Genomic DNA, 12541 nt, shown 5'->3' on the forward strand with positions numbered 1-12541 from the left:
TTGGACATGAGGGTAATTTTGCATTCTTTTAAATTATTTCCTATGTTTTATTCTATGAATTTTTCTGCATTTCTTTTTCTCTAACTTTTCTTTGTGAATTGTTTTACAGAAACCAGAAAACAAGTTCTCCTCAAGTTTGTATAGACTAGTTTTTCTTCGACGTAAACGTATATATTTTTTTAGTTTTTGCTAAAACTTGAATCAACGCGGAGATATTTTAAGGATACTTTTTTAATTCTTTTTAATTTTTCTTTTCTTATGGAGAAACCATGATAATTCGTGTTAAAAAAGTTTCGTCACAATACGACTCTTAGCAAAGTTTTGGTTTGAAATACTATTAGAGCAGTGCGATGGGTAGACAAAACTGATCATCAAAAAATAATTAAAAAACTAGCACTTATTTTTATTTGAATGAGTAACGATGGTCTCCATATAAAAACACAACACAGCCTACAACTAATCTGACCAAAGAAAGAGAAAGTTCTTTTCATTTTAACGAAACACAAAAATTATGCCTAAAACAATTAATTAGGAGCAAAATATAAAGATAATGTAAAAATATATACTGATACGGTAAGGTTAACATAGTCTTTAACATAGTCAATTGAGAGTCCAAAAAGTGCCAATGATGTGAAGGAACTCGCAGGCACATAATAATACTTTGTTGAATCTTTTGAACAAATGAGTTGATATAAAAACTCTTTCATATTTCAATTTGAAGGTTTTAAAATTTTTTTGACCTCAACGTTGTCAAACCGCCTAGAAAATTTGTTGCAAGTTCCGTCGTCGCATTTGCTCTTAGACTTTGAGTTCACAATCTTAACTGTGAGTTTTTTATCTTTCTTGACAAGTGTTTTAAATTTTGCCGCTTTACTAAATATTTCACAATTGAAAGCCGGTTTGTGTGCGACCTACGCCTCTTATTTTTAAAGCTCAATTAGAATACATAGTTTTTTTTGTTTGTCGTTACACAGTCGCATTCTATAAAATGATAAGTAGACATTAACAATCTTGAATTGAATTTCTATTTTTGGCTACTTGCTTTGCATGTAGATGGTTTAGGATATAATTCCTTAGCGGTCAGCGAGTAACTCGCGAGAACACAGAGATGAAGAGAGGAGAGATTGAAAAGAAAGGAGAAAGAGAGGGGGAGAGTGAGAAAAGAGTTAGAAACAGAAAGAGAGAGAGAGAGAGAGAGAGAGAGAGAGAGAAAGAGAGTTAGAAAGAGAAGAGAGAGAAACAAGGAACAATTGAGGGAGAGAGAAAGAGAGACAAGAGAAGAAGAATTGTTATGTATTCAAAAACAATAGACCAGATTTGATGTTATCGAAATAATATATAAATATACTGATACAGTAGGGCTAAACATTAAATTTGTGGTCGTAGGAAAAACAAGTTTTCAACATAGTCAATTGACAATTCTAAAAGTGCCAGTGATGTGAAGGCAATCACAAGCACAAAAAAAATAATCTGTTGAGTTTTTTTCAACATATGAGTTGGGATAAAAGTAAGCATTTTAAAAGCTGTAGTTTTAAGAAAAATTAGGAGTGAAACTTTTTCGAGAGAACTGACTCAACTTGAAGAACTTGATGAGAAGCTAATATTATCATGCCGCTGAGAATTTCTTTACATAGTAACAGCAAAATTTTGCACCTCATGCGGTTTTTACATTTTTCCTAAATGTTTTTTACTCTAATTTGTAAAAACCGCGAGTACAAAACGCGACTTGTTTCGAGTTTCTCAAAATTAGGAAACTTTTACAAATTGCGTAGCTCATGCCTTCAACTAGCGTCCTTCGATCAAAAACGAAAAACAAATAAAAAATACATTTTTTATACAAATTCAAAATCGAATTTGCAAAACTTCAATACACTTCTCCAACCGATGATTGATTTCAACAACAAAAATAAACAGACATGAAAAATTCTTTTGTCATCGATATCACAATTTGGGGAATTTTTTTAAACTCAGCTAACTGTACCATTATCTGAAGACACCAAACAAATCTTCAATTTCAGTTAATATTACTCAAAATACCAGCGAAGTTCTTGCTAATACAATTAAGCTGCTAAAAAACGACAATACACAAAAAGATTTTGCGACCAAAGTTTTTTCTTTCATGGAGAAACATTTTAGCTATCAAGGAACAAATTTTAGTCCAGATTCCAGCCAGGGGCCATCGGAGTGCGAACCATGGACGGTACTTTCAGGCATCATTCAACATTTATCATCACACCCGTTTTTTAATCCCAGGTGTTACTTAAATGTGCATTAACACAACCAAGTTTTTTCATCAGGATACGAGTTATCAAAGCAATCTGCTAGAAATTTCAAAGGAAAAAAAGTTATGAATCGATGTAAGAACGCTTACTATTGTTTAAAAAATCGAAAATTAGAGGCAAGCATATTTTTTTCACGCCACTTCGTTTTTTGTATTGGAGAGATTGAAGCAGTTTGAAGTAATTTAAAAAAAAAAAGTCAGAAGTCAGACCGCTATAAAAACTTGTGGACACTTTTTCGATACAACCAAAAATTCTATAAACAATAACCTGTGAAATACTTTTGTTTGGAAGTTGCTCGCTTTTGTTACATAGTGGAACACTTCAATCGTTAAGTTAATTGTACTGGTGTTTATTGGAAACAAAAATTTTCAACTGAAGCAGCACGTAAAGTTCCGAATTGTTAATTCCGGAATCAAAGTTTTACAGCGTATTTTTTGCGCGTGGTAGTGCACAGGAACCTAAGACTCGAAGAGCAATTTTACTAGTTTTAAGTGCATAGTTAAATTACCTAGCAAGTAACAAACATAGCCAAAAGCCAGTTGGAAAAGAGTCAATGAACTTTCGAACGTCTAAGAAAAGATAGATGCCCTTAAATCTCTTTGAATTTCTAGCACAATTTATGAGCGGGACTTGTTCTATAAATCGACCAAATTTAGAAAAAAAAAGGATCAAAAGGTTATTTTTTTTAGCTGTGAAACCTGAAAATTTAATTTCACTTTCAAAACTAGACGTCGATCACGTTTTTCGTGACCTTTACACTTTTCCTGTCCGATAGTGAAATTCAACTTCTTTTCAACAAAGTAAACGAACTGCGCCTGAAGAAAACAAAAGTCAAATCGCGGAAAAGGGAATCAGCCTGCACAAATCTCAAGACTACCCGAAAAAAAACTATCGCGACCTCTAAGATTCTGAACTACGTTCATTGAATTGTTGTGGGTTTCTTAACATATCGAGTAAAAGGGCTTTAAAATGTATAACTGGACTCCATCTGATTCGTTGCTCGAAGAAATTGGAATATGAATTAAAACAGCCGCTTTCAAGGTTTTCCCACTCTGTGATCGGAAAAATAACCCGTTGATATCACGTCATTTCAACCTGTGCGTTTGAAGCTATGCCCTATTAGCAATGCATTTACATTTCACTGTTTGAATTTGAATTCCAAATTAAATTAAATGGAGAGCGCCGGCGAAACATTTAACAAATCGTCTTTAGTAATAAATTCGGAGCGGACAATACAGAGGACCATACATGGACGTCTTATACAAAAAATTGTTTATCGTTTAGTGACACCAAAGAGGGAGCCATAACTTGAAATAGTCACAGCCTTGAATGGAGTCTCCGCAAACCCCCAACTCGCTACTGGTTCGAAACAACGTATCAAATGATTGATATTCATACATAACAAAGAATGGAAAGTATTTAAAATCAAGTTTAAAATTAGTTTCTACAAGGCAAACGTGGGACGCTTGCAGTTCTCAGGGTGACCACTTCGGCCGAGAAAAAAGTGACCCGTTCTTTTAATTGGTAAAAATAGCTATAGCATCTAGTTGCCTCATAAAAAAGTGGATTTTTTGAACAATTTTTATTGGATTACTCATGGATGCAACTGTAAAATGTTTAAAAAACACAAAAGTGACTTTGAGGGACTTACGACAAAAAAGTGACTAGTCACTTAAAAAGTGACCAAGTGGTCACCTCGGCAGTTCATTCTGAGGACATAAGAGGTACGCAAAAGCATCCAGGAAAATTTCAATTAGATTTAATTAACTAATAGAAAATTAAGCGATGGTAAAACTGTAAATTTGGTAACAAAATAATATAATTATCAATTTACGGGAAAATAAGAACACAATATGGAACAATACAAAATTTTCAGCCAGCTGATTAATGCAACAGATTATAAGAGAGGATAAATTTGAGATAGAGAAGTTTTTTGAGTGACTACAAACAAACTAACTTTGTCCATTTAGAAGACATCCAAAAATTCATTTGAAGTATATACAAGAATATGCTCTTTGTCGTTAGACTTGTAAAGCAATTACAATCTTTCGAAATTGGAACTCTAAATTATATAAATCTTAAATTTAAAGTCAGGTGTTCTAATCTTCTTCGGATATTTTAAGACGATTACCAGAAATTATATCTCAAAGGGTTCTAATGTTGAAATATTAAGGCAACAGTAAAGACTTTTGATTAGGCTATAGATAGAAGACTCGCATTTATTGCTTGAGCTAAAAACATCTAATGCGTAGAATTGAGTAGAATACAACAGGAGCATGCCTTGAAAAAACCGTTCCGAATGATATAACAATTTGCACCAATTAGATTATGGCAACTGATAATGCGCAAATAAACGATGCCCTCTGATTAGTGAATAATATGTCTTCTTTTTTAGATCATTCGAGACGGTCTCTTTATATAGCAGTCCTTGATATTATATATCAGATTAGCATAGAATAACTAATGTGCAGCTGCAGATAAAGTCAACTTTCAAATAGGAGTTTCCTAAATACTGAGTATCAGCTACTAAGAGAATCCAAACTGAAATCTGCAGTCATCATAGACATGCAACACAAACTGGTTTATGTAAAACAAGAAAATGTAAACTACCTATTATCTGCAAATCGGATTTGACAGGCGAATAGGGGTTCTATTTTATACAAAAATAAAATTTGAAAAGTTTCCAAAACAAGTTTTTTGAACACATAGTTTTTCAGCGGAAGGATGCTGATTTTAGCTAAGTTTTCTGTCTTTCTGGCTTCCAATACCACAGTTTTTTAGACCACTGTCTATCCAGGTCTACTAAACTGTTCCTTACATTTCCTTGACTATCATACTTTACAGGATGCATATTTCTACTTGGATGATTGATGATCAGCGTATGTTGGAGGTTCCCTTGCCATGTGTGGACCCACTGGTCACACTCGGTTGTCGCTCAAGTGGACCAGAAGATTTACCAGAGAATCGTCTTCTGGAATTGATGTTATTTCGGTTCGTAATGTGTTCTTTGCCTGCATCATGCAAAGCCTTGGTCTGCTGACCATCAACCTTAAATAGAAAATTTATACACAGAGGCAAAGCTTCGCTTCTCACACGCTAGCGAGAAAACGACAAAAAGCAGCTCTATAAAATACAATTTAGTTTTCCTCGTACTAAAATTTGGTCAGAAAAATCCCTGTATAAAAAACAACTCTTCAGCTATCAGTCTGTGTAAAATAAAAACAATTATCAACGAAACCAGATTATTTGCAAAAAGCGCAGAAATTTTCGACCACATTTCCAGCAAAAATTTACACAGGCGATGCTGCGCTCCGCAAACACTTGCGAGAATACGACCAAAAGGCAGCTCTATCAAGTGAAACAAGAAAAAGTCGAAACAGGCCTCGAATTAGCAAAAACTCGGCTTCATATCGAATTCTAATCTGCGACCTAGCAAATTTGAGTCTCCGAATTAACCACTGAGCCACTGATTCTTAAAATCCCTAGCCACGGATGCTTAAAAACCAGCCACAAATAACACAGCTAAATATGCTAATAAATTGCCAATTCGATGCAGCAAAAATCGCATCAAAGATACAAAGGCAATTTTGCATGTAATAAATTGGACAGCATAAAACCAAATTATGTATAATTTATGCATTTCAAAAACAAATGAGAGATACTTTGAGTGAAAAAATTTCTGAAATCGAGCTTTCTATCATTGTACTACTTTTTTCGGTTCATTTGATGAATTTAAAATGCATCGACTACGTTAACTTTTTACTAATCAAAAGTCAAAGCACATATTACATTATACTGCTACCGCAGCCTACCATTTCAAAAGTGCCACCAAAACTAGAACTTTTATTTGCGACTTAGGTTGAAAAAAATTTTTTTTGTAAAATACACTTTGATTCGCAATTGTAAATAAAAAACTAACACAAAAACATAACTCAAGAACCAAAAGCATTGTGCGCGCGAAATATCAACTTACATTTCTTTTATAGAACATGAGCGACTGACAGTAGGAAAAAAGTGAGCAACGCTATGGAACAGAAAAAAAAACTGATTTTGTATTTTGAAAAAATTTCAATTTACGAATTTAAAGAAAAATAAATGCCCTTAAGTGTTTTGAATTTCCAGAACAATTTAACCTCTTTAGAGAAAACTGGATCAATAGGTAAACTATTATTTCACTGGGAAATCTGAAAACTAAAAAAAAAATTCGAAACAACAAAACGTTCATGTTTTTGTGATCTTTACTTTTTTTTCTGTTCAATAGTGGAGTTTTCTTTCCTTTTAATAGAACTAAAACAAAAAACAAATCAAAAGTCAAGCCGCAAAAAATCAAATTTGTGCGTGAACAAATTTCATGACTTTTCCTGAAAAGAAAAACAAACAAACAAAAAATCATCAAATCCTATTTAAGGGTCTTCACTACCTTCATTGACTCTGAACAATTTTGAAAGAATATGTTCAGCCCTATATGAACTCAAAAATACCTCAAAACAACCCGCCAAAAAACACACGAGCTAGATAAGAGAACACACACGTCGTTCACTCACACTCAATAAAAAATAAAATGTACAAAATAACAGAAAAACTGAACTTGCAATAGCATTGCAAACGATAAAGTTGCCAACATACAGTTAGAAAACATTCAATGAACGCAACTGAACAGAAAAAAAACTGACTTGCTTCAAAGAAAAAAAACTTTCGCATTTCCAGAAAAAGTTTTTACTGCCTTATAGCTCTTTCAATTTCTAGAACATTTTTTCTCGAAAAAATAACCCAATTCGAGAAAATTGGATCAATATTTAACTTTTTTCGTTTCGTTGGGAAATCTGGAAATTTTAATCCATTTTTGAAAATAAAAGTCGATCACGTTTTTCGTGACCTTTAAACTTTCGCGCTGTTAGATAGAGGAGTATGAGTTCCTTTTACACAGAGGCGAATACGCATACACAAGCAAAAAATATGACCGATAATGCTACTAGGAAAAACTGAATGAGTAAAACTTTGAGTCTACAACATTTCTTAAGTGACGCACGCCAATTATGAGTCTACATAATTACTAAGTGACACAAGCCAATTATGTCGCATTAGCAGAACCAGTCAATTTGAAAAAAAAAAATTACCAACTAACATGCCTCAATTTACAGAGCGGACGCATTTTAACTAGTATACGAAAAAGTTCATTTAAAACATCCGACACTGCCCAGGTTCGAATCCTCTTATTTTGTTGCGGGTCTCGTTCCCTACCTCTACCCTACAAATCCATGGTACCATAAAGCTAAAATGTTATTTGCATTATAATAGTCTGTGTTAATATCCTTATCATTGGTTGTACTTAATAGCTGGTTACTAATAAAAATGGACACTATCAAAATGAACACATTTTGTCGCAACAATATTTGCGATTTGGATAAAAAAGAGAGTTCATACTATAACATAAGGTTTGCTTGTGTAAACAAAGGAAATCAACTGAACTTGACGAGAAACCAAACGTCAAGCCGCGAAACACGAAATTTGAACCTGAACAAATTTTAGGACTTCTAATAAATCATCACGACCTATATAACCTATATCTCCACTACAATTATCGACTTTTAAACAAATACCGTATATAAGCAACGCCGATTTCTCTAGTAAAGGATTAACTTCTTAAGTTATGATTAATTCTTCAACAGAAAAAAACTATCCCTCAAAACGTATGATTAATCTCTTAAAACGGAAAGCATCTACTATCTCTTAAAACTTACAATCGAATACTGGACCAGTGCTTTCTCCGCCTTCGACACCTGGGACAGCTTCTGGTTGCCGATTACGTTCGGTGCCGGGTTAGCGTCTATCATCGTGTAGTTTACAGCTTTGATTTGGTTGTTCTGCCTTGTCTCGCTTTTTGATCTTCCCATCGCTGATACGTTGTGACTCTGTGAGTTAAATGTGTTTTGGAATCTAGTTTTATGGTGCTGGCTATTGTTCTCATGACCACCAGTGTACAGGTTGCTCTGAGCGTGCATACCCATGCTACTTTTGTGACTGAAATCAATATGGGCTCCATAGCCATGGTTCATTTTATGTTGATCACCTCCCATGCCCATATTTGGACCTTCGTGATAATTTCCTAGCGCGCGATCTGCAGCTGCTATACTATCTGCGGATCCAGGGTTAAAATTGATACTTCTGTAGTTATCAGTTGCCTGCTGGTGTTCCCGCTCGCTGAGAACGTAGAAGTTCCTCCGACTACTGGCAGCAAGTGGGGGTTTATTTGATCCCACTCTTCTTGGAGATTGTTGAAGGTGCGCTTTGCTACTTGAAGATGATGGGTGTTTGACTGGACGTCTTGGTGGCGTAATATCTTGCCAGGGTCCCCGGTTTTGAGAAGCCGTTGGTATTTTTTGCGCGTGCCTGGAAGTAAAAGTATTATCCGACATGATTGTGGAGTCAACTTCACTTCTCTTGAATACTAGCTCCGCTTTTGGACAGTGCTTATGGTTAATATTAAGAAACGGATCTATGTTGTGGTAATTGTGCGTTTTTTGTCTTGGAGGTGGAGGTTGAGGCGGTGATACTATACTGTTAAATCCTCTTTGCTGCTGCTGCAAACTTAAGCTTTGGTGTGAAGCCTGATTCCTTCCGTAATTATTGAATTGCTGCTCGTTATCTGTTAAAAACACATCATCTCTTGAGTCTGATATGGACGCTGTTGTTGCCATGAAAGTATCAGGACTGTTATCTCTGCTGTAATTAGACAATTCAACTGCGTTATCAATCCATCTATTCACACATTGCTGTCTACTTAAAGCACTATTACTGCTGCTTGCATGTAGCTGGTTCTGTCTGCTTTGTCGCGATGAGACCTTTTCTGGGTTCCAGGCACTGGTGGCGACTTTGAGGTCACTTCTGGCGTCACTCTGGGCGAGTGAGGTCGAGGAGTCTGGTTGTTGTCTAGGTCGGACTGTGGGCGCTCCACTGTCTGCTGAGTTGAACTGAGCAGAGGTATTCACAGACTGGTTTGCAAAGGCAGGTTCTAAATTCTGATACAGGTCGCAGGAGGCTAAAATGCAGAGGCTCTATTGAAAAACTTCTTTTCTTAACCGAAAACCAATTAGCAACCAGTTGCAATAATCTTAGAAGCTTTTCAAAAAATGTAATGCTTTTTTAGTTTTTTTGGCGCGGCTGTGAGGGGACAGGAGGAATCTAGAGGTGTGCTTACAGTGACCCCCGTTGAACAAATCTTCGTCAGTCCCTTTGCACATCAACAAGTTGATCCATAATTTTGTCTGTAAATAACTCTATGACTAAGGTTGAGAGCAAATGCATTTACATTTCAAGGTCTAAAAAAAATCTTTTTGACAAGCTTGGAGTCATGTTTTTGTAAGACGGCTAAGTGCACAATCTAATGAAAACATTTAAAAGGCAATCGATAGTCATACGATTAATTACTCCGATTGTCATCACAAAAGTGACCACATCTCACTTCAGCTCTACATTTTTCAAATACTTTTGAAGCCAATCATTTTCATTTTCAAGCGCCTTCGAAACTGCTCAGCATTCTTCTGCCAAACTAAAGCAACCGTCAGCAATCAAAACTGCAATAGTAGTTACTGCGGATTCAGGCGTTTTATCTTTCAAATCAAAAGACTAGAGCATTTAATCTAACATATTTGCATAATACCATTTTTGCACATTCCACACATGCCGTTCAAACTTGATCACTCAATAGCTTTTTTTCAAATCTTCACAGCAATTTACAAAAATGAGATCCTAGATACAAATCTGGAAGAAAACTGAAAATGGTTCCAAAATTTTAGCATCAGGGTTGAGCTGAATGATCTCATTTTCATGACTAAAATATTGATATCGGTAAAATAAATTAGCGTGCCCAATAAATTTATTCTATATTGAATCAATTTAATTAAATCGTTAAATTTAACGACTATTTCTTAAAAACAGTCAGCGCGTGCATTCAATCAATTTTTACGGTTTTGTGAAAAATAAAAAATCATCAAAAGCCATGAGAACATTTTCATAAGAAGCACCGTTCAAAAGAAAATGAAATAGGCAACTTCTAAATTAGGGAAATTTGTGGAGCTGTCAAAGATAGCTACAAAGAGTGTTTAAACATACTTATGTCTCCAAAAAAGCGTCAAAACAAACAATTCTGAAATAAAATTGAAGTACAAATCAGTCTAATCAAAACAAACCAGTCCGTAAACCATACTTAGAAGGCAAGCAAGACATGAAAATGTTGACTTTTCGAGCTCCTCGTTTGTTAGCGAAGTTAATGAAATCGTGTTTGTGTAATTTGGCTCTTATTTTGGACTCAGAATGAGGTGCATGGGAAGTCTTTAAAGTTAACAACGGGTGTGGCGCTCAATTGTTTACATGGAGAAAAATGGTAGGAATATTTCCAAAGGTCCGCAGTGGTACTTAATTCTTTCCATTTATAAGTCTACTTTTTTACTTGCCATAAGCATTGCAGAGAGCATAATATCTATACTTAATACTACCAGCTGGTATTGAATATTTTATGACAGCCAAAGCTTCCTAAAGAAGATTTGCAGAACCTTAAACCTCTTCAATCTCTAGGTCAAAATTTAATATTTACACATTCTTTGTAGATCAAATTGAGGATTAAACTCGCCTCAAAACTAATATCAGATGCGCCAAATATGAAAGGGTCCATTTCAGCAGGGGGAGTTTAATTTGAAATACGAGGAGACAAACCGTAACAATTCAGCTGTCAAGGTTGTAAAACCAGGTGCAAGTAATATTATTGCTTGAATGTCGCAATAGTTTCTAGAACTGATGATCTAAACTTGATTAAAATGAAGTAAAGCAAAATCATACAGCTTTACTTCTTGTTAATTATTTTCAAAAAATTAACAACATACAGCTAAAAACGCGACATTGAACTCAATGAAACACAAAAACATAGCCAACAGACAGTTGGAAGAGCGTCAATGAAACGCAAAAAAAAATTGATTTCAAAACATTTTTACAACTTTCGAAGAAAGAGTAGCTCATGTTGAAGTTCTTTAAACTTCCTGGATCTTTTATGATTGACCTTTTTTCATGTAACACAAAAATTAAAGAAAACTGGGTCAAGATGTAATATTTACTCCGCTGGGAATACTGAACTTAGAGTATTAAAATTATCAACTTAATTTAAATTATAAGGCGAAGCTGCGATTCGCAGACACTTACGAGAAAATGACAAAAATGCAGCTCATTAAAATGCATAAGAACACGTAGCCAACTCAAATTTAGAAGAAGTATTAAATGCAAGAAAACAGAAAAAAACTGACTTTCGAATTTAAAGAAAAAATATACGCCCTTAAAGCTCTTTGAATTTCCCGAACTATTTCTGATTAGTGATTTTGATTAAGCTTACTCAGCTTGAAAAAACTGGATCAATAGGTAAAGCTTTTATTTCACTTGGGAATCTGACATAGATGCGAAGCTGAGCTTCGTACATTGCGATAGAAAACAAGAAAACCACTAATGCAGAAAAATTTCGAAAATATCGAAAGCCTAGATCTATCAAAATGAATAAAACTAACTTTGAAATAAAAACCATGCCAAAAATTAGAATTCAAAATTCTCATCGAAAAAAATATACCAGGCGGTAACAAAGCCGAAAATATCTAAGCATAAATCCTTTCAGCAGCAAAAATTCAACAAGACTTATTAAAATATATTAAGTCCCCTTAGCCTTCAATACACACTCAAAATATCTATTAGCCCGTCATAAGAAACAATATGAAGGCACTAAGCCGATATAAAATAGACCGAAACCTATGAGGCCAAAAAATTTCTTAAAAACCACAAAAAAGACTAATTAAGTTATTAAGTCATAACACGCACAGACAGAACAAATTTTTTGACTCCCCAAACGACGCAAATTGAGGCCACTCAAACCATATAATACAGGCCGAAACCTATCAAGCCAAAAAATGAAGAAAAATAACGAAAATTTAACAAATCGATTTGCAAAAAAAAATTACAAACGACATTTAAAAAAAATTCGATCAGGACAGATACTTTAAATGCCGTTAAGCACAAATTATATATCTAGAAATAAATTTGTTACCAAGAGGTTTCCAGGAAAGGTTTTTAGATGAAGAGCCCTGTGAACGAAGTTATAGACGGGAAAAAAGTCTAGTACCCGATTGCAATACCCTTGCCTATTGCAACGGTAACAAATTCAATTTTCGAAATAAGAAGTCGATCACGTTTTTCGCGACTTACAGTTCTGTTTTTTAAAACGGAGT

The 12541-nt window shown here is 34.6% G+C and overlaps 3 protein-coding genes across 3 annotated transcripts in view; 2 read left to right on the forward strand and 1 right to left on the reverse strand.

Annotated features, from left to right (window-relative positions):
- The window catches only part of LOC134844671 (5'-AMP-activated protein kinase subunit gamma-1-like), a 466367-nt gene that overhangs the window by 333349 nt on the left and 120477 nt on the right, over positions 1–12541 (forward strand). The window lies entirely within an intron of this gene.
- The window catches only part of LOC134844673 (zinc finger Ran-binding domain-containing protein 2-like), a 474693-nt gene that overhangs the window by 166520 nt on the left and 295632 nt on the right, over positions 1–12541 (forward strand). The gene's annotated exons all lie outside the window — the stretch shown is intronic.
- Positions 4852–12541, reverse strand: part of LOC134845323 (uncharacterized) — a 40285-nt gene continuing 32595 nt past the window's right edge. The window contains exons 11-12 of the mRNA XM_063862311.1: positions 8024–9321; positions 4852–5330 (exon numbers count right to left, since the gene is read on the reverse strand). Of these exons, the coding sequence (XP_063718381.1) occupies positions 5157–5330; positions 8024–9321 (1472 nt within the window). The 3' untranslated portion in view covers positions 4852–5156. The remainder of the gene's footprint in view (positions 5331–8023; positions 9322–12541) is intronic.

This window comes from Symsagittifera roscoffensis, chromosome 4, assembly GCF_963678635.1.
Source record: "Symsagittifera roscoffensis chromosome 4, txSymRosc1.1, whole genome shotgun sequence".
NCBI lineage: Eukaryota > Metazoa > Xenacoelomorpha > Acoela > Convolutidae > Symsagittifera > Symsagittifera roscoffensis.